We start from the raw sequence: 22,340 nt of genomic DNA, 5'->3' as shown, positions 1-22,340 counted from the left end.
CTTCACTGAAAGAATCCGGAAACAGTGATGCCGCAGTAGCAATGAACATATCTAACACTCAGATCTTGTGTTTTTTAATTTCATTCTACGTTAAAAGGAACCAGGCTCCTTGGAGAAATGGCTGGTCTATGGTTGGAATGGAAACAGAATAAGATGAACCTGAAACATTATACACAGAAAGGATGCTATCAAAAAATGACATGAACATGTTAATAAAAAGGACACAGAAGGCAGCTACTGGCCAAATCTGGGACTGCTGTTAATATTCCACAGTAAAAAGGTTTTTTTTTAAGTGTTATCATAGCCATAACTTGAAGAATTGTGAATAAGAGGGGAATATTATACTGTTTAACACTTAGTTAAGTATTGGTTGTTAAAGAAGTCATCTTTACACATGAAGAGAATAAGGATGACAGATGTTTAAGATACTAAACTAATAAGGTATTAGTACAGCATATGTAATCAGTGAAATCCTTTAATAGTGGTATTTATGGTAAATATGACAGTTTCATTCCGTCATATTGAAGGGGACAGTGAAGGGGACAGAAAACTGTCAAGACTCTTATCACAAAAATCAAAGCTATTCTGTATTAGTACTGCATATGTAATCAGTGAAATCCTTTAATAGTGGTATTTATGGTAAATATGACAGTTTCATTCCGTCCTAGTGAAGGGGACAGAAAACTGTCAAGACTCTTATCACAAAAATCAAAGCTATTCTGTAGTCAGGATATTTACCAGCAAAATATCACAATCCCACATTTATGTCAAGCAGGAGGAGGAATTACAGAGACAAAACAAACAAACAAACAAAAAAAAAACAGTACAAATCCAACACAGACCAAATGTCCACCAAAAATGAAATCTACTCTTATACCTGGTTAGGCAGCACAAACATTTAAGTGCAGTGTCTACTCTTTTAAAATTGGTGACTATTTTTTGGTCTAAGAAAAGAGCAATGTACCTAGGAGCCACCTTTATTTATTTTTTGTAAGAAACACTTGAGTGGTGCTTCTCAGTTATTTAATTGAAGCAGAGAGAGAGAGAGAGAGAGAGAGAGAGAGAGAGAGAGAGAGAGAGAGAGAGAGACAGAATGAAGGAAGGAAGAATGAAAGCTACATCTGTTTTGGGGGGTGATTTGCACTGTGTGTAGCTGAAGCTGAAACTCCTCCTACTGACACAATTACGCATGAGCACAACCACAGCAGGAATATTTTGAAAAATCTGGCATATTTTGAGGTGAAATCATTAGTGTTCAGTATGGATTACTCTGGTGAACAGGGTACAAGAGTGTCTGACCTCAAAGGACCATTTTATTCTAAAGAACATTCAAGAATCCCAGGCCCATGGATGAGTATGCTTATTAGTCTACGCTAGTGAGTACACAGACAAATAATATCAAGGGACAGGCTTTGAGAGTTTTACCACGTTACTAATACAAAGTCTTGCTGCATCAAGAAGAAAACATTTATCTAGAATCTTACTGGCGGTGAGGGAAGATCTAATTCCCATAAGAACTCTGAATAAATTAAACGTTCCAGAGGATTTAAAAATATATTATTGTATAAATAAAATAATTTTTTAAATAAAAATATATAATTGAAGTAAGATTTATATTTGGAGCTCATTTGAGAGTCAAATCCTTCTCACTAGCATGTATGCCAAAATAAACAGTGAAGAGAGGGGGGGAAAAGAGGTAACAAGATTTTAAAAACAAGGGGGAAAAGTCAATTCATACTATCTCTATCAAGAACTATGCCACAGTGTATTTCATCAGTTTGCCTGTTCCGTTCCCCGCTTCTGTGTCTGGTGAATCCTCTCATCCTCCTGCACATCTGGCTGTACCCTGGTTCTTGTATAAATAAATCTTTAAAAAAAAAAAAAAAAAAGAACTATGCCAAAAAAACCTTGTAACTTTAATTTTCAAAGTTAATAAATCTAAGCCCTATAGAAATTATACATTAACAACGTGGCGATGTATTCACTCATACTTCAATATCCTTAATTCTCTTCATTCTTTCTCAGTAGGTAAAAAATAGTGGTACCTAACAATTTTGGGAATTTAAAAGTTCAGTTAATTCTCACTAACAATGACAAACTTGAAAGTGAACAATCTTTATTACAGAAGTCATGCCCTGACAAAATTTATACTAACAATACAGCTATTAAATGTCTTCTATTATATGAAAATCACAAAGACTTAAGTCTACAGAGAACTAGTACTCTCTGTGATAACCAATGTAAACAGCATTTCAAAAACTCTGAACACACCAAGTCAATAAAACAAATCTTCTATCTCCCTCCTTATAGAATCTACTATACGTACACTACATAGTACACTGGCTAAAAGATTGCAAGTAGAGATTTCATGAAGTGAAAATATAAAAAAATACAAAATGACAAGTTATAATCACTTTTCCATTATTCTTCTTGGTCTAAATAATTTGCAGTAGAGGGCTTCCCTGGTGGCGCAAGGGGTTAAGCACCACACTATGAAGCAATCTGCAGCCTCTGCAGCACAAGTTCCATCCCTAGCCTGCCAGGGAGCAACCCACATGGCACAGCAGACCTCTCCTGACTCGACCACTGCTCTTCCCTCAGCAGTGTGTTTCAGTCAATCTGTCTGTTCTGTTCCCCACTCTGTCTCTGGTGAATCCTCTCATCCCCGCCATCCCTGGCCTGTACCCCAGCTCTTGTATGCATGAATAATCTTAAAAAAATAAAATAAAAAATAATTTGCAGTAGAAAGAACAAAGCCTTAGATGATCCATATGATCTTAACAAATTATTAACCTCATTATTTTCCTCAAATTAAAATGAACAAAATATCTGCCTTGCACTGTTGTGAGAATTACAAATAATAAAAATGCCACAAGCACAGCACTGACACACAAAAAAGAGCTCTTACTAGGAGGTTTAAGCATTAGCAGTTATGAGTACCTTTCAGGCTTAATTAGTAAGGGATATTTTGTTTAAAAAAAGACAAGGGCTGAATACATGCAGTATTTAGGCTCTTTGATGCCCATCCTGACCATATACTAGAAACAACACAATAATTCAGAACCTTTCTTGTAATGGAATTTTTTTTTTTTTTTCAATCTGGCTGTTTCCTCAAGTGATACAAAGATGGTCATTTCAGAGAGACACTCTATAAAGTATATGTCACCATACTAATGTGCAAATGTAGTGTAAGTGCCAGAGACTAGAGGAGAGAATCAGCACATTACTCCCAACACTTAAATGAGTATTCTGGAAACTAGTTGATAAATGGTATGAAGTATGAAAACTTATCTGAATTAAATTTAACTATCCCAAAATAACCAAAACTGAAACAGTAATTGGCTTAGAATAGACTCTTACTAGATACTAAGGCAGAGAACTCAGACAAAATATTAAAGTTCCACGCTTCAACATTTAAAGACCTTTCCTTGCTCACCTATCTTATCCTTGACCATGCATTCTACTTATCAAAATCTTTCTTGCCCTGTATTTGCTCAGACTTGTTTAAAGAAATGGCCTACTGTTGTCTATTTCTCAACCTTCCTCAGACATCCCTTAAACCTACCACAAACTTTCCACTCTACTGAAACAGTAATTTCACCAAATATTTGGAACAAATGTGATATAATGTCAAGCTTTTAATTCTGCATGTATGTTTCTGATAATACACTTTGCACATCTTTTCCAAAGGGGCGGAAGACTATTTTTTCCTTTATTATTAATAAAGGATGTATTTTCAAAACTTGTAATGAGTTCTAAAAGTACTACACCCAGGCCTCCCTGGTGGCACAGGGGGTTGAGCACCGCACTGTGAAGCAGTTCACAGCCTCTGCAGCACAGAGTTCAATCCCCAGCCGGTCAGGAAGAAACCCACATGGCGAGGCAGACCTCTCCTGTCTCGCCCGCTGCTCCCCTCAGCAGTGTGTTTCAGTCAATCTGTCTGTTCTGTTCCCCACTCTGTCTCTGGTGGATCCTCTCACCACCACCCCACATCTCTGGCCTGAACCCCAGTTCTTGTATGCATAAATAAATAAATCTTTAAAAAAAAATAAAAAAAAATAAAAGTACCACACTGTATATTCTTCATGGTGTATGAATTACAATCTCAAAAAAGCTATTTTTAAAGAAAAAGCACAACTCAACCCAGTATCTGGACATAGCACATTCCAACAGGACTTCTACAATAATGGAAATGTTCTATATTTGTGCCATACAACATGGTAGTCACACATGGCTTTTGAGCTCCTGAAACGTGGCTAGTTCAACTGCAGGACTGAGTTTAAAACTTTTATTTCATTTTAATTAATTTAATTAAATTTAAATAGCTACACGAGGCTAGTGAATACTTTATTGGATCATGAACAGTGTAGAAATCGAGGCTATTACCAGTGGCTTACATCTTCTTATATACACCTCCCTTACTCAACCTCCTCTCTCACTTAGGTAATCTTGAACTTAGTTGTTAATGACTTCTTAACAACCAAATGCAATTAACAATTTCAACAGCCTAACTACACTTCACCTCTACTTTTTCTAAAATCCATTCTCCACAATTACTACTATGCAAATTGGACTTCCCTGGTGTATCCTTTTCTTAAAATTTTACTCCCCTGATATGGCCACTCTCAGTGTTCTATTTCATTCAACCTCTGAACTTTTTTCCTTTACCTACCCATTAATTATTCTTATTTTGCCCTAGGACAATCATTCTTTCCCTGTTTCTCTATTTCACTCTCTCGCATCCATCCATATCTCTCTCTCTCTCTCTTCCCCCCCCCATCCATCCATCCATGCACCCACCCAACCACCCACCCATCCATCTTCTTCCTAGATAATTTCATTTACTTCCAATTTTTCAATTATGACTGATTAGAAATTTGGGAATCTTTAGCCATTGTCGCTACCCTAGACTGATTTTTTTGAGCTATCCAACTACCTATTGAACTTCCTCACAAGTACCTCAAACTCAACATGCCAAATTGAATACTTAAATCTCCATACCTTTTCCCCCCTTTAAAAAAACAAAACCATGATTTCTTACTTCCTCAGTTGGCAGCACCATCATGTATTCTCCTGTTGACTACCCTAGTTCAGGTCTCAGAAATCTCATACTGGGCCTCCCTGGTGGCCAAGAGGTTGAGAGTCAGCACTATGAAGCTATCCACAGCCACTACAGCATGAGTTCAATCTCCGACCAGGGAAGTGACCCAATGTGGAGCGGCAGACCTCTCCTGTCTCATCTCTGTCTCTGTCGAATCCTCTCAAACCACAGCCTCCACTCCCTCACTCCACATCTCTGGCCTGCACCCCAGCTCTCGTATGCATAAATAAATCTTTAAAAAAAAAAAAAAAAAGAAAAAGAAATCTCATACTCACACCCAAACTAAACACCATACATTCCCTGTACTCTTTATTTTTTTTTAAAGCAACTTTTTTTAAAGATTTATTTATTTATACAAGCACTGGGTACAGTCAGAGGCACGAGAGGGTGAGAGAATTCACCAGAGCCAGAGCGGAGAGTAGAGCAGGCAGAGTGACGAAGTACACTGCTGAGGGGAGCAGCGGGTGGCAGGAGAGGTCTGTGCACCATGTGGGACCCTCGCCTGTAGGCCAGGGACTGAGCCGGCCTAAGCTGCCCAGCGCTCAACCGCTGGGCCACTGGAGAGGCCCTCCCTGTACTCTTTAAATCCATTTCCCACATTACTACTAAACAAATAACCAATTAACTTCCTTGCTTAAAATTCTTGTTACTCTTCATTGCCTATAGCTGAGCACCTGTGTGGGAGGAATGCACCGTTAAGTTCAAAGAGCATGTAAACATGACAATGATGTCTAGGAACTCTTCAGGACAGTAAACGGATTATCTGTTGCTTTTCCCCAAATATACCTTAGTTCACAATGACCTACCAGCCCAAGAAAGGAACTTATCCACAGAGGTGGGTATATCAGATTATTTAGCTCAAAACTGTTAGTCATGAACATGATCTAATCATTATTCCAAGCAATTTGTTTACTAGTATAGAAAATGTGTATATCAATAATGATTTGATTCACTAATTAGTTTTATCTCTCATTGTTTACATATTAAACCAGTTTGTGTTTATTTAACTCAAGATACACATACATACTGACAAAAACCAGACCATCCGTCTCTGAGAAGCTGAACCTTGACTGCACAAAAGGCATCTACAGAATTAGTGTGGTTTTTCTCAGCCTGATTATGACAATTACATGAAGTAGATTTACACCCTTTCTTAAATTATATTTAAATTTCTAAGAATTCTTAAATTTCTGGGAAAACTATTTGCTTGTGATGACAAACAGCTTATCTGAGGATTCTTTTCTAAAAGTCATTCATTTAGCAGAGCATATTTAATATATGAATCTTGTAATGCCAAGATTCAAGTCATGACATCAAAAAATAAGTTCTTTTTGAAAACTCACCTCAAAAATCTAAAACAAAGATATTATTTGCTCAATTATGTCACCTGCCAAACCAGCAAATTACTGATGTTTTTCCTCTCTATAGAACATATCAATAACCAATCTTTTTCAAATCACATACAAAATAAAGCCTGCCACCTGTCAAAGGCACAAATCTCTTTCAAATAAAAATACTCTTTTATTAAAAAAAAAATATATATTTATTTATTTACACAAGAACTGGGGTATAGGCCAGATGCGCGGGAGGGTGAGAGGATTCACCAGAGACAGAGTGGGGAACAGAACAGGCAGACCCACAAAATACACTGCTGAGGGGAGCAGCGGGCGAGACAGGAGAGGTCTGTGGCACCATGGGGGACCCTCGCTGGCCAGCCAGGATCGAACCAATGCTGCAGAGGCTGCGGACAGCTTCATAGTGCGGCGCTCAACCGCCTGTGCCACCCGCGGAGGCCCCCAAATAAAAATACTCTTAGGAAAAATTTCTGGCAACTTCTCTTCAATTTGAAAAGTTGTTCCTCTTTTATCTTCAGATTTGATAAAATTCCGAAATTGACAAAAGCAAAAAGCTCCTAAAACCCAACTTTAAGTTTAAAATATTCAATTTCTAAGACGTGACAATTTATTGCCTTCAAAACTATTTTTAAAAGCACCATTATCCTTATATTATAACATATATCAGCATATTTTTCAAAGTACCTTCATGCAGTATTTCACGTGATCCTCAATAAAAAAAAATTAGCATTACAGATTAACTTCCTTACTCAGGATAGCTGGGTAACACAGAACCCAAGTGTTCCACCTTAGAGATCTTTCCCATTACATAACATTGTATTAACTCATAGCGAACTCTCCAACACAAAATTAGAGAGAATCTGCTGTGGACCAAAAGAAAGGCAAGAAATAGGGCTGAAACAACACTGAGCTCTACAACTATTTTTAATAACAGGGAAAAAGATATTCAAGTATATTGAGCATCTATTTATATCCTCAGAGCTAAAAGAACTAATGGAGGGCCTCCCTGGTGGCGAAAAGGGTTAAGCACCACACTATGAAGCAATCCACAGCCTCTGCAGCACGAGTTCGATCCCCGGGCGGCCAGGGAGCAGCCCACATGGCAAAGCAGACCTCTCCTGTCTCGCCCGCTGCTCCCCTCAGCAGTGTACTTTGCTCAATCTGCCTGTTCTGTTCCCCGCTCTGTTTCTGGTGAATCCTCTCACCCCCGCATCTCTGGCCTGTATCCCAGCTCTTGTATGCATAAATAATTAAATCTTAAAAAAAATAAAAATTAAAAAAATAAAAAAACTAATGGAGTAGAAAAAGAACATATATAATTTTTCAACTCAATTTGAAGAGTATTTTTAAGAAAGTATCTTCAATTAAAGACACTTTCAGAATGATCGCAAAAGAGAAAACTTAGCAAACTCTGGAAACTAGTAATTCAGAAAGAGCGGCATTTGAGAAAGTAGCAGGTGATGAAAACAGGAAGACAAAGGACAGGCAAAGTTAAAGAATATGAAAGCACTGATGCCACATGTTCAACTCCAGAGCTCTGCCTGTAAGAATGGTAGCAGCAGTCAAGAGTTTTGTACGTGATTTTTCAAGTGTAAATGTAAACAAATCAAACAACTTCATATAAACATCAAAAACACAGCCTAAAAGATTAAATGATAGCTAAAATATTAATCATAGTTAATATTTATGCACTAGGCCCTGTGCTAAATCTTTAATATATATTTGCTAATTCACGCAATCATCACTACTCTATAAACAGGTACTCTTATTACATTCCATTTAAAGATAAGAAGCCAGTATAAAAGTTGCCCAAAATAACACAGATGTACCAGGATTTGAATTCAGGTGGTGAACTTCCTAGGCAAATGTTATATTGAAGAAAAAGAGTGTCCGCTTCAAATCTAAATTCAGGTCATGGCAAGTCTCAGCTTATTCCCAGATTGGTCCCATGTCTAATAAATAAATAATTAAAATGCAAGGTGCTAAAAATAATTATAAAGGACTGGTATAGCAAAACCCAATACCTATTATGAATTTTTTCATGGTATAGTAACATTTTCAGAAGTCATAATTTGAGCATACTCACTCTTGCTGCTTTTACACTTTTATCTAAAAAATTTTTAAGTTAACCAGAAAACCCAAATAACTGTATAGGATGATTTTTAGAAAAGAGCTGAATGTTTCCATAGGGATTAACTAGGATGACTTTCAAATGACCAGAATCTTGCACTAGAATTTCAAAGTCAAGAAACGATCTTGGTCACCAGGCAACAATAGAGTCCCAATTTGTTTTACACAAAAACAACTTCTCTTTCCAAATTCTTACACTAGGAACTGTGATACTAAAGGTCAGGAAAAAAGTAAATAAGACATTTAACCCCCTAGGAACTAAGGACTAAGTACATCATTAAAAATAAACCAGAATGTAATTCTCAATTTCTGTACTACAAAGGCTACCTCCTTCAACAATAAATCTACATATATTTTAAAACAAAACTTACCTAAGCAAAATAATCCCATATTTTATTTTTTACTGTCCTGCTAGAAGGGACAAAGGATTATTTCAAACTCACCAATCACTTACTCAATTTGAAGCCTAGCAGGTACCCTTTAGTTACCTGAATTTGACCAGTACTACTAATCAGTGGCTCTGAGTATTAAAATAAAGAAAGAGGGAAAAAAAAAAAACCCAAACTCCAAAATCTATTCCCCGTAACCTTATCTTGGGACAGGAAGTTACTGTAGGTTCTCACCTTAAAAAACATAGAATGTGCCACAATTTTTAAAAGGGGGATAAAATCCTCAACATTCAATGGGAAAATTAGGTTCAATATAGCAATGAAATGTTATGGTTTCTTAATCGCAGAGATCCTTTTACCTCCCATTTCTGCAGCACGGATAAACATTTTATTAAAAATTACTATCCCATACTCATGATGGGACATGAGTCTTACCTTACTAAAAAGCCTGAGAAAAGCTAGAGCTAATACACTGGAATTTAAACAAAATTTATGATGACCTTCCCTTTTAGGTATATCTGAAAACAATCTCATCAGTTTGAAAAGTGAATATACCAACCACTTGCACCCCGTATTTAGAGAAAAGCGCTTGAAGTATATCGTTGTTCAATCTGTGTACGTTTTCTTAAAGCAAATTATGCTGTTTCTTAAAAAAAAAAACAAAAAAAAAACAACACAAGATTCCTCCCTAGAAAAGCAATGTAAACTCTGTAAAGTCCAGCGATAACGTTTTCTGACAGCAACTGGGTATATCAAAATTAAGGTACATCGTTTGTCTACTAAAACCAGGTTAAAAAAAAAATCCGGATCTTAAAAGATCTGTTATCTGTATGGAGGTTTCTCAAATTATTAAAAATAGATCCACCATTTGATCTAACAATTCCATTTCCACCTGAAGAATGCAAAAGCACTGATAATTCAAAGGGATAGATGTGCTCCTTTGTTCAGTGCAGCCCTATATATAATAGTTATGAAAACAACCTAAGTGCCCCAGGACAGAAGAGTAGAATAGAAAAATTTGGTGTATCCACAGTGGAATACTACTCAACTATTAAAAAAAAAAAAAAAAAAGAATTCTTGCCATTTGTGACAGTATGGATGGAACTAAAGAGGATGATGCTAAACAAAATAAGACACCAGGAGAAAGGCAAATGGTTTACTGGATGTTTTCACTTACATGTGGAACCCTTAGAAATCTGACTGAAATTGAAGCTACCAAGACAGAGTGAGGGAGTGGGGAGAAACAAAAAGGAGAAAGACTATGGTGGAGGGCCCAGGGTGTCTTGGTGATGGGTATAGTGCAACTGAGGAGGTGTGATCCTGTGCCTTTGAATCAAATAGAGTGTTGTAAACCAGTATTACCTCAAAAAAAAAAAAAAAGACAGAAAAAAAAAAAAAAAAAAACACCTGTTATCGTCCTGTTAAGATCAACCTTATCATCTGTTAAGATCCTGTGGTATCAAAGTATTACCTAAAGAACTGCTACTGTTTGAATGGAGAGCTATGCACCGTATGACTCTAAAAATAAGCTTGAAGGAAACAGGTTTGATTTGTGTACTATACTCACCCATTCTCCACCCCACCAAAACCTATTTATTTCTCCATCTGAAGTGGGTAAAATCAACAATACCTGAACCAGAAGGCTGGAATTTGTCATGGTTACAATATGAGGTTTCTCCAAAAATCTTGACATCTTCAAAAATCATACCTAAACAAAACTGCTCCATTTGATATTTACTAATTAGCTATCTACTAAACTACAAATGCTCTAACAATAAATAACTCCCAACCAAGTTAATTTTTCTTCTTTAGCAACTTAAGCAAGTCATTTACCTGCTCTGTTCCACGTTCCTTATTTATGGAGTAGTTGCCAGAACAAAAATTTCTACCAATTTCAATACACCAGGTTTTTAACTCAACATCTGAACACAGTATTTCTCCTGCCTTCCTACACAAAAATATGAGTAATTATAAGGATACATCCATTGAATAAAAAGGTTTCTTTTCTTTCCTTGGCCTATGTTAATTTGAATCCAAAATGAGAAAAACTCAAACCCCAAACTACTGAATGAGTTATTAATCAATACTGCCCAACTACTCCAAAGGATCCTTGGGCTAGGATAATCACATTTAAACACCAAAATGAAAAACTGCAGAAGGAGAGTCAAGTGAGACATGAAAGTTTCTACACCAGGGTACCAATCACTGAGCGAGGATTCATTTGGTTCCGCAGCCAATCCTCAACTGGCTTCCAAACAGTATGGCAGTATCACATAGGAGAATATCACATACTCTTTAGTTTGACCACATACACGCCCAGACCAAAGGGGGGGGGGAAAAAAATCCCGAAAGTCCTGAGTATGAAGAAAACCTGAGAAAGCTTATACAAAATATTTTTGTGACATGAGAGTTTTTTCCCACTGTATCAGTAGTTCTAAGTTAAACTATCAGAAAGCTCCAGGTGATAAAGAGGAACAAACACATTACATCTGAGAAGTCTTAAACGTTAAATAATTGAAACTAGTAAGATTAATCCATAAAGTGCTTCACATTTACTCAGTCCAGTCTTGAAAGTAACAATCAATTCAGAAAATTTTTTTAAAAGCACCAATTCATACATGAAACTGTAACAGAAGAATAAAATGCAGATTTCCTTGGTAGAAAAAGGTGTGTGTCTGCCTCTAAACTAAACTGTTACCTGTAAAACCAAAGGAAACACCCTTAATATTTTTTTCTGAGTATGACTGACCAACAGCAATAAAAGTTTGACCTGTTCTTTTCTAAAGGGTGACCACCTTTCCCAATGCTAAACCACTAAAAAGTTGAGTAGTTTTTCTTTCACAAAGCTTTAGAAGTTCTAGATCATTAAGAAATGTACAACTTAAGAAATTCTGTTCCCAAAGCACTTGTCAATGTTTACGTTGCCATCCTTCCACACACCAGGGTAGCACTCTTTCGCTCTGATATGGCCTGGGTAATGTGGAAGCTGACATTCAAAGTTAACGTGTCAATGGATAGAAAACATTCCTTGATCATTCAGTTATTTTCCTGTCCTATTTCAAGTTGGTGTATGTTCCTCGCAAGAATGGCATGTGTCACGCATAATGGAGCTGGCTTTTTCATTCAGCCTAACGCTACTTCTTCCAATAACCTAATGTTCACTTCCTGGTGAGGGCTCCATCCAATCAAGCAGCTACAGACCAAGCAACAAGTAGCTCAAGCCCCCCAGCTAATGAAACCTAGCATATATTTGTCAACCAGAAAAACACACCATTATTTAGACCGTGAAAAAAGTTTCCTGCGAAGTTAAAAGGAAGCACGTTGACGTCTTTGGACTCCTGGGAAAAGGTGGCCTTAAGACCTTTTCATAACTTTAAAACAACAATGACATTACAGCTTTCAAAGCCCTTCTCCGGCTTTGCATGGGCTCCTGTTCTCTTCACATGCTCGTTTGAGTTGTGAGGACACGGCTAGCAAGCAGAAAGCCTAAGTGTCCCTGGGTGGAACACGATCAAGCCATCAAACATCTACTGTACCTTCCTAGTCGCAAAGCACTGATCCGGAGGAGGAAGCCCTTTCCTGGGGCTTGCATTAAATGCCTATGCAGCCACCGGACCCAGACGCCTCCGAAGGCAGGTCCATGAGGAACGCGGTCGCTCTTCTTCGAGAAGAGCCCGACCCCAGGGGCAGAGCCGGGCATCTCGCACTCCCGCAGCCCCTCACGCACAGCCTCTGCTGGACCGCGGCGCGCGGGGCAAGAAGCCTCCGTGCTTTCCTCACTCAAACACTTCCCCACTAACGCCAGTGCCCCGGCCGGACGCCAGAAGCGCAGCGCGCCGGGACGCGGCCGACGTCCCCTCCCTCCCCGGCAGCCGGTCTCTATGGCTACGCGCACTCTCCCTCTCTCCGAGGTGCATGCCCCAAATTCTCCTTTCAAGCTCCCTCCAAAGCCGGCCTCCCCCGACTCCCACCCGGGGCGCCGCGAGGGCCGGGCACGGGAGGGCGAGCCCGCCCGAGGGGCTCGGGGCCAGACGCGGGGCCCGCGCCGCGGCGGCGAGGAAGGGGGGCGGCGCCTTTACCTGCAGCTCGCACCAGGCGACCTCCACCGTGGTCTCGGTGTCCAGCCCCTTGTAGACCGTCTTAAAGGAGCCCCGGCCGATCTCGATGTCGAACTTGAGGAAGCGGCCGTCGTTGGACATGCCCACGGCCTTGGTCTCCAGCTCCTCGATGTCATCCTGCTGCTGGCTGCGCTCCTCCGGCGGCTCCTTGGCGCTGCCGCCGCCGCTGCCGCTTCGGGCGGCCGGCGGCTCCTCTCTGCTCCCCACATGGTTGGGCTGGGACGCCGGGCGGTCGCGGCCGGCGCTGCCGGGGGCGGCGGGGGCGGCGGGGCCCGCGGCGGGCGGCTCCCCGGGCGCAGCGGCGGCGGCGGGCGGCTGCAGGGCGGTCCGCGCGGCGGCGGCGGCGGCGGTCAGGGCTCCTCGCGCGGGGGCTCCGGCGGGGCGCTCGGCGGCGGCGGCGCGGCGGCGCCGGGCTGGGGCGGCGAGAAGGGGAGGCCGGGCAGCTCCAGCGCGGTGGCGTTCGAGTCGCAGATGACGCTGCGGCGGAAGAAGCGGTGCTCCGTGGTGGTCGTGGCGGCCGCGGCGCCGCGGCTGTCCTTGTCCATCGTGTGGCGGCGGCGCCGGTACTCCTCGGTCCTGCCGGCCGCCGCGTCGCTGGCCGCGCCGCCCAGCTTCTCCCCCACCGAGGAGTCGGAGCTGGAGCCATTCTTGGGGGCGGGCGCCGGCGGCGAGAGGAACAGGGAACTCGCGGAGCTGCTCGGCTTCTCCGCGGCGCCGCCTGACATGGTCGGGGCGCCGAGCGAGGCGAGCGGGCTCGAACTGGGGGACGAAGAGCGGGCGGGGGCGGCGGATCCCGCGCGGGGGTCGCGGCGGCCGGGCGCCTCCTCCTCAGCACTGACAGGCCGCCCCGAGGGCGAGGCGGGACAGCCGGCCCTGCTGCGGCGCGCTCGGCGGGCTCGTCGGCGGGCGGGCGAGGAGCGGAGCCGCGGGGGTTAGCGCCGCACGGTCCGCATCCATCCTGCGGCGCGCGGCGGCCGGGAAGGCAGGGGCAGCGCGGGCGCCGCCGTCATGAGGGGCAGGGCCGCCGGCCGGCACCGAGTCGAAGCGGATGCGGCGGGCGCGGCCGCGCTCCGGTCCCGGCCGCCGCCGCTTCCCGGGCTGGGCGGGCCGGGCGGGCTAGGCCCCGAGGGCGGCGGCGCCGCGAGGAGGGGACGAGCTCCGACGCCCGAGCGGTGGCAGCGCCGGGGCCGGCCGGGTGGGAGGGGCCGCGGCGGGCGGGGGCCGGGCCGGCGCCCGGTCAGTCAGGCAGTCGGTCGCCTCCTCCCACACGCGCCCCCGGCGAGGGGCACCAGCCTCAGCGGGCGCCCATCGCCCGGATGCGGAGGGCCGGAGCCTCGAAGCCTGAGGAGCGGGCCCCCCCTTCCCCGAGGCCTCCCCGCCCGCCCCGGGCCTGGCAAACCCCGGTCTCCGCCCGGGCCGGTGCCGGGGGCTGCCGGAGGGAGGGAACCGCGGGGAGGGGAGGGCCGCTCAGCGCGGAGCCCGGGCTCCGCTGCTTCTCGGGCCGGGGGTAGAGGAGGCCGAGAGGACTGGGGGGAGGGGGGAGAAGAAAGAGTAGTCACCCCCACCAGGCGCCTTCTGTCACCGAAGATGGGGGTACAGAGTGGCCCGAGTGAGAAGAGCCGCGTCCGCCGGGGAAACTCTCCGCGCTAAATGGCGCCGGGAGTCTGAAGCCTCCACACAGCCCGCTCCGACCCCCCCCCGCCGCCGGGCCAGCCCTACCCCCACCTCAGTCGCAGGCCTCTCGCGCAGGCGTGCGAGCACCGAGGGGCCTTGGGACTTGTAGTCTCGGCATTTGAGGACTGACAGGGACTGAGGAAGAAGGAACCTACGACTTCCGTGATGCCCTGCGGTGGCTTGCGCCTGAGGCCTCATGGGAGTTGTAGTTTTCCTTGGAAACCGCCCCTTCTGGAAGGCTGATGGGAGCGTCACCGTGGGTCGCTAAACCCCGTACTTAAATCAGCGCTAGTTAGAAAAATCATTATTTAGGGATTAATTGTGGAAGAAGAAAAGGAAGAAAAAAAAGAAGTGGGAGGACACCCCTAGAGGAGAGACTCCCATCATGCTCTGCTGAGGCGAGAGAGAGCTTTTAGGGTTGCCATGCAATGAAAAATGATCTGTTGTTCATCTTTAATGGAGAGAGCCGCAGCAGGGCTGAGGGACTGTAGGGGTGTGGGGGTGGGGGGAAGAGGCAAAGCGGGAGAACCGGAGCCTAAACTCTGAGAGTCAGAGGAGCTGAAGAGTCCTCCCTCAGGGTAAAAGAAACTTTGTGAAGATTGCGCCTGCTACTAATATTGATTAAATGGTCAGAAGAATTATCTTCTAACCGCCTCCCTCCCTTCCGTAACAATTAAGGCCACATTTTCAGCCCCTGCCCCAGCACAGATATGCTGGCTCTCCAAGATGGGCTGAGTGCCCTAACTGAAATCAAGGATCACACAAGCTCTTTGCTTTGCCAGGGGGGGAAAAAAAAAAAAGTAAAGAACTTTTGGGGGGCGGGAAGAGGTTACAGATTCGAGAAAAGATAAAGTCAACATGTCTCTGTATCTTTTACCATGAAGTTGTGAGAGCTGGGATGACTTCTGCCTAGTTGGTTGAAACTTAATTTCCATCTTTCTTTAGCTCAGTAGCTTAGCGAAACAACACCCCCGCTTTCTCTGGGGGTGCGTGGATGTGCACATGTAATGCATGCTATGGCTTTCCACGTAGAGGAGATGTGGATCCTTGGAGTGCACAGTAATGGAATGCTTTTCTTGAAAGCATCCACGAACTCCCTGGACCCCTTTTGCTCTTCGCAACAACTCAAGATTGTACAGGTAGGTGATGAGCACCAGGGGGCACCAGACAGAGTGGGAAGCCAGGCCCGGGAGCCAGATGGCAGTTAAAAAGTCAGCCCAACGGGTATGAGCGGGAAGCGATTAAACGTACCAACTGCATCAGGGCGTCCACACGCTCTTGCTTCTCATCAGCGCCCGCTAGGGAACCAGCTCAGAAACGCACATCCTAGCCCAGTACCACAGTACAAGTGTGAGAAGTTTAGAAGCAACTTGACAGAAGATTCGTTAGCACTCATGTCCTAGAAAATCCCCACAAGGTAGCTGGCTGGATTCGAGCTAAAGAAGTTTTGCTATGCAATTCATATTAATTCTTCTGATAACAAAATAGTTACATTAGGGCCTCCCTGGTGGCTCAAGGGGTTAGGACACAGCCTATGAAGCTGGCCACAGCATCTGCAGCACGAGTTCGATGCCCCGGCCAGCCAGGGAGCTACCCACATGGCACAGCAGACCTCTCCTGTCTCACCAGCTGCTCCCCTCAGCAGTGTATTTCAGTCAGTCTGCCTGTTCTGCTCCCCACTCTGTCTCTGGTGAATCCTTTCACCCCTTCCCACCCCCGCCTCTGGCCTGTACCCCAGCTCTTGTATGCATAAATAAATAAATCTTTTAAAAAAAATACACTATTTTTCAATTTTTTGTTTATCATAAGTTAGATTTTCAGGCATCAAAAGTTTGTTTTAAAACCAATAGGTGTTAAGTTTCATAAGCTAGTAGATTATGAGCCTTTTAAGACACATTCAATAGGATCAACTAGAGTACTAAAATATCAGAGTTCTATTGTTTTAGAAAATATATCCTTCACTTGTTTGCTATGGTAATGGTACCATATAAGTCATGACATGTCTCCAGTGGTATAAACTTAATGTAAAGCAAAGGAAGAAATTACTTGAAAGTATGTTTTATTGTACTTCTTGAGGCAGCTTCTTAGAACTTGCTCAATTCTTGCTTTACTAGGAAAAATAAACATAAAGCAACTATAAACTGGGCAAGTTAAAAGATCAATAGATCACAATGTTCACATCTTGGCATCATAAAAAATGAGGATATTTCTGTATGAATGGTCATGAAAAGACTTTATTATTGCCTATTCCTGTTTACTGAGCCCTGGAACGTTGGCCACACTGTATTGAACACAACTCCCTTGACAATCACCATGCCCTATCAACACGTCATTTCAACCAAGAAGAACTAAATTCATTGTAAATTACCTAACTATTGACTTAAAGCCACATGACAGTTTTTCCTACTTGTGTAATGTAAGCTTTACTATGAAAACAGGTACAACTTTTTCTTCAACAATTAGGTAAGGATTTGGGGGAGCAGCCAAGATGACTGTGATACCATTACAAAGTAATGGTTACTTTGTTCAGGGTTTGTCGGGTGTTGTAGGAGCACCCAGTGCATGTAGGAGCTCTGTGCATGAAGCTACTCTGCGTGCCACAATATGGGACTACACTCTCACCAAGTGTACTAAGGGTCAGGTGGTGGGCAACAGTCAGTGACAGGTGTAACCACTGTGGGTGACAGCAACAGTTACTGAAGGATTTGGGTAAGACTGCCACAGTATGTGAGAGGGGAACCTCCATCAGATGTGACCAGCCCATCAAACTGACATATGTCAGCACTGGCGGAAACCTCCACAGTCAATACTTAGTCACCTCCATAGTAACCTCACCTTTTTCTGGAAACCAGGAAGTGAGTGTTTTGGTGAGGAAGGTGAAGGTGATTATCTGAATGACTGGACAGTGATCTGTAATGAGCCCTGCTGGTGAGTATGGTGAGGTGAGGTCCAAGCATTCCTCCGAGGTTCTGCTGTCTGTCATAAGACAACAATATGGCCGATCTATCTGTGGGCCAAAAGAGGGTTATGGCGTGGCCCAACAAAGCCAGAACTACTGGAAAACCATGGAAGGCAACTTCATGAAGCCTAGTGAATTGCTGAAGGCAGAATCCCACCACACAGAGCTGAGTCTGGAGGCCTATAAACCACTGTCACCGGGGCCTCCCTGGTGGCACAGGTGGTTGAGTGCCGCACTGTGACGCTGTCCTGTAGCCTCTGTAGCGCCGGTTCGATCCCTGCCGGCCGGGGAGAATCCCACATGGCGAAGCAGAGCTCTCTTGTCTCGCCTGCTGTTTCCCTCAGCAGTGTGTTTCGTCAGTCTGCCTGGTCTGTTCCCCACTCTGTCTCTGGTGAATCCGCTCACCCTCCTGCACATCTAGTCTGCACCCCGGTTCTTGTATAAATAAATAAATCTTTTTTAAAAATAAATAGGGCCTCCCCTGGTGGCGCAGTTGGTTGAGTGCAGCGCTGTGTAGCTGTCCACAGCCTCTGCTGTGTGGGTTCGATCCCGGCTGGCCAGGGAGAATCCCATATGGCGCGGCAGACCTCTCCTGTCTCACCAGCTGCTCCCCTCAGCAGTGTATTCCGTCAGTCTGCCTGTTCTGTTCCCCATTCTGTCTCTGGTGAATCCTCTCACCCTCCTGCGTATCTGGCCTGTACCCCAGTTCTTGTATGCCTGAATAAATAAATATTTCAATAAATAAATAAATAAACCATTGTCACCATACCATATTCATAGACTGCTGCTGCTACTTCACCCTGGCATCCCTGCCACAGGTTCCTTGGGCTGTGGCCATGTCATCACTGAGATGAAGATGCCTGACAGAAAACAGTTGTGTTTGGAAACTTCAGCCGTTCAAATCTGAATGGGTGGTTCTCCCTGACTTGGGTTAATTTTTTCTGAGTACAGATTGTTCTCCCAGACATGGGTCAGTTTTTTTGCTGGTAAAGGAGCAGATGCTTTTTATTCATATTGATTAAACAAAAAATGAGGGAGCCATTCCTTCTGAAACAGAGAAATTTTTATTTCTCAGAAACTTGGCATCATTGATTATTCACATGTATGACTTTCCCCCTACTTTTTTCCTCCAAAATGATTTTTTAAAAAGAATTTAATTGCTACTCATTGTGTTGTTATTTATTAGGTATGCTATTTCATAAACTGATTAATCCGTGAAAAAAAGGTACAACTTTGAGTGTAACCATACTTTGTCCTATGCTTAGATTTAAAGGTTAAGTAAGATTTTTAATGTGCATATTTTACTACAGAAACTTATTTAACTTGTTTGCCCAATGCCCATTTTAATGTTACCAACTTGCGACAAACATTTTTTCTGTTCCTCATTACTCATAATATCCCTAATAGTATTTTTTCATTTCTGTCATTTCATTTGCCAAGCAAAGAACTGATCCCTCTATAATGCATATAAAGCATTTAGTGATATAAGTAGAAGTAAAAGATGCAATGGATGCCCTAAGCTCAGATGTATGACCTCTGAAGAGGTAGATCCAGAATACAAGAATTTTCATTTCCTCACTGTTTTTATGCACCTAAGTCCTTATTCATTTTCTCATGTAGACTCGTATTTCTTTTCATTTTCTACCCATTTATGTTTTATATTTGCATGGTCCCTGCCATTGATAACTGGATAACAAGAAAAACCTTTGATTTAGACAGTGTTGAACGCACAAAAACCTTCTTTTGTATATGGCATAACAGTTCAGCTTCTTGACGTGCAGGGAAGTATCATCTTGAGAGCATTTCTCTATTTTTGTCCCATTCCTTCATTTCCCAGGTTCTTTTGTCTATTGACTATTTTTATTTTATCTCTTTGTTATCTGGAACTCAAGGAAGAAGGAAGAATCAAGCAGTTAAACAAAGAACAGTTAAAAACATTGTTTTTACTATAAATGAAATAGAAGGGGATGGGACTTGCCCTATATCAAAACATATTATAAAACTATAAGATCAAATCTGTAAATTATTGAGATAAGTGTAGATCACGGACAAGTGAATATGAAAGACAAGTGTCATATGAGTTCACTTATATATGGAATCTTTTATTAATAAAAAGTGGAACTCTGGAAGCAGAGAGAAGAATAGTTACCAGAGTTTTTTGGAAGGGTGGCAGTGGGGTAAGTAGGAGAAAGGATGCTAGTCAAAGGCACAAAGTTGCAGTTATCTAGGATGAATAAACGTAAAGTGCTAATACACAGACAGCACAACTATATGTAATACCGTATGGAACACTGAAAATATGCTGAGAGAGAAGATTTCAGATATGCTCATCACACAAAAAAATGGTAATTTTGTTAAGGAGATAAAATGTTAATTAGTTTGGTTGTACTAATATCAACATGGATATGTGTATCAAATCATGTGCACTTCAAATACAAATAATTTTTATTTAAAATTATATATAGAAAAATGTTAAATATTTAAAAGCATAATATATTTAGGAATAAATTTAGCAAATGTGTACAAGATTCATATACTAAAAATCACAAAATATTGCTGAGAGAAATTAAAGAGTTAAATGAATGGAGAAATAAACCCTGTTATGGGGCAAGACACTCAATATTGTTAAGATGTCAGATTTCCCACTCATTAATCTATAGGTTCACTAAAATCTGTATCAAAATCCCAGCAGACTTTTAAAAAAAATGCAACTTTATAATCTGATTCTAAATTTACATAGAAATATATGGAAACCAGTACAACCAAACAATTTTGAAAAAGAAAAACAAAGGTAAAAGATATCCACTTCCTGATTTCAAGACTGACTACAGAGCTGTGGTCATTAAGATAGTGTGGTGCTGACATAAAGATCAACAAATGAATCAGTGGACTGAAACAGCAAGTGCCAAGACATCAGCAGATAAAGTTATCAAGGTAATTTAATGGGGGAAAGGTAGCCGTCATGACAAATACTACTGGAATCATTGGTTGGCTATATGGGAAAAACATCAACCTCAATCTTTTTCTCATACTCTATACAAAAACAAACTCAAAATGGATCATACACAAATAGAAGAGTTCAAACAATAAAATTTCCAGAGGAAAATGTATGAGAAAATCATGTGATCTTGGATTAGGCAAAGAATTTTTAAGACATAAAAAGCACAAACCACAGAAGAAAAAATTGTTAAATGGGATTGCAAAATTTAAAAATGTTGTTCTTTAAAAGACAATGTTATAAAAACTGAAATGTTACAGACTGGTAGTAAATATTGCAAAGCAAATATCAAAATATATTTGTAAACAAAATATATAGAAAACATTCACAACTCAACATTAAGATAAATAATGCTATAAAAATGTAAGCAAAAGTGTGACTACTTTATTTAAAGAAGATAAACGATGAAAAATAAGAACATTAAAAAGATGTATAAAGTTATTAGTCATTAAGAAAGTGCAAATTAAAACTACAAGGAAATATTGCCACATACTTACAAGAATGACTAAAATTAAAAAGACAGAGAATATCAAGTGTTATCAAGGATGTAGAGCACCTGGTTCTCTCATATGTTGCTGATGGTAAGACAGTAGTACATAATCACTCTTCACCCCCTTAATGCCTTCTATCAATATATAGAAATAGGATCTTTCTAATCCTTATATTTTTTAAAAGATTTATTTATTTATTCATACAAGAACTGGGATACAGGCCAGAGGTGTGGGGTGGTGGTGAAAGGATTCATCAGAGACAGAGTGGGGAACAGAACAGGCAGATTGACTGAAACACACTGCTGAGGGGAGCAGCAGGTGAGTCAGGAGAGGTCTGCTGCACCATGGAGGTCACCTCCCTGGCCAGGGATAGAACTAGCGCTGCAGTAGCTGCAGATAGCTTCATAGTGCTGTGTCTTAACCCCTTGTGCCACCAGGGAGGCCCCTTTATGATATTTTTAAGAGTTTGCTTACATTATTTAGTCATTTGATCAAGGAAAATTCCATGTGTTGCTTCAATAGCCATCATTTAACATTCAAGTGATAATTTTCTGAGCCTTAAGATAATGACTTACTGAACATATTTTGCTTAATTAACCTCCACCATCAGGTTCCCTCTGCAACTAAAAAAAGGATTTAGCAAGTTCATTAACAGTGGCAAAAATATTATCTTCTTCCAAATAACTGTATGTGTTTGGGCCAATTGAAGATAATATTGTAAACTTACTCTCTTAGAATGGCAGGGAATTAGGAAAAAGCACCACACTGTACACTGGGTAATACTCTACAGTCTTATACTTTGTAGATATACTCTGTCACTCTAGACAAAGTGACTATATATTCTTTTAAGACAGTAATAATAGTTCTTAAATAGTAGTCTCATTTTTCTCCAACTTAATCACGAAACTCATAAAATTATACATAATACAAGGGAACAATCATGGAAGAAGATGTAGAAAAAAAGGAATCCATGCCATTTAGGTCAATTTTAAGCAAATTTGCCTTTACAGAGCTAGACCCTTCAATGAATTGAATTAATAGTAAGTTAATATTTCATTTCAGAATGGTAAATTACATTAACCTATTTCATTTCAGACTTACTGTGAAGTTTCTTTATACTTTCCT

The 22,340-nt window shown here is 42.1% G+C and overlaps 1 protein-coding gene and 1 pseudogene across 1 annotated transcript in view; one reads left to right on the top strand and one right to left on the bottom strand.

Moving 5' to 3' along the window:
- The window catches only part of WNK1 (WNK lysine deficient protein kinase 1), a 122,050-nt gene extending 108,217 nt beyond the window's left edge, over nucleotides 1–13,833 (bottom strand). Inside the window, 2 exon segments of the mRNA XM_037514591.1 lie at nucleotides 13,055–13,447; nucleotides 13,450–13,833. Of these exon segments, the coding sequence (XP_037370488.1) occupies nucleotides 13,055–13,447; nucleotides 13,450–13,818 (762 nt within the window). The 5' untranslated portion in view covers nucleotides 13,819–13,833.
- Nucleotides 13,834–14,101: 268 nt separating this feature from the next.
- On the top strand, nucleotides 14,102–19,580 carry LOC119247055 (stromal cell-derived factor 2-like; annotated as a pseudogene).
- Nucleotides 19,581–22,340: the final 2,760 nt, after the last annotated feature.

Source organism: Talpa occidentalis, unplaced genomic scaffold (genome assembly GCF_014898055.3).
Source record: "Talpa occidentalis isolate TD23 unplaced genomic scaffold, MPIMG_talOcc4v2.1 talOcc4.16, whole genome shotgun sequence".
NCBI lineage: Eukaryota > Metazoa > Chordata > Mammalia > Eulipotyphla > Talpidae > Talpa > Talpa occidentalis.
This window is presented reverse-complemented; position numbering and strand designations above follow the sequence as displayed.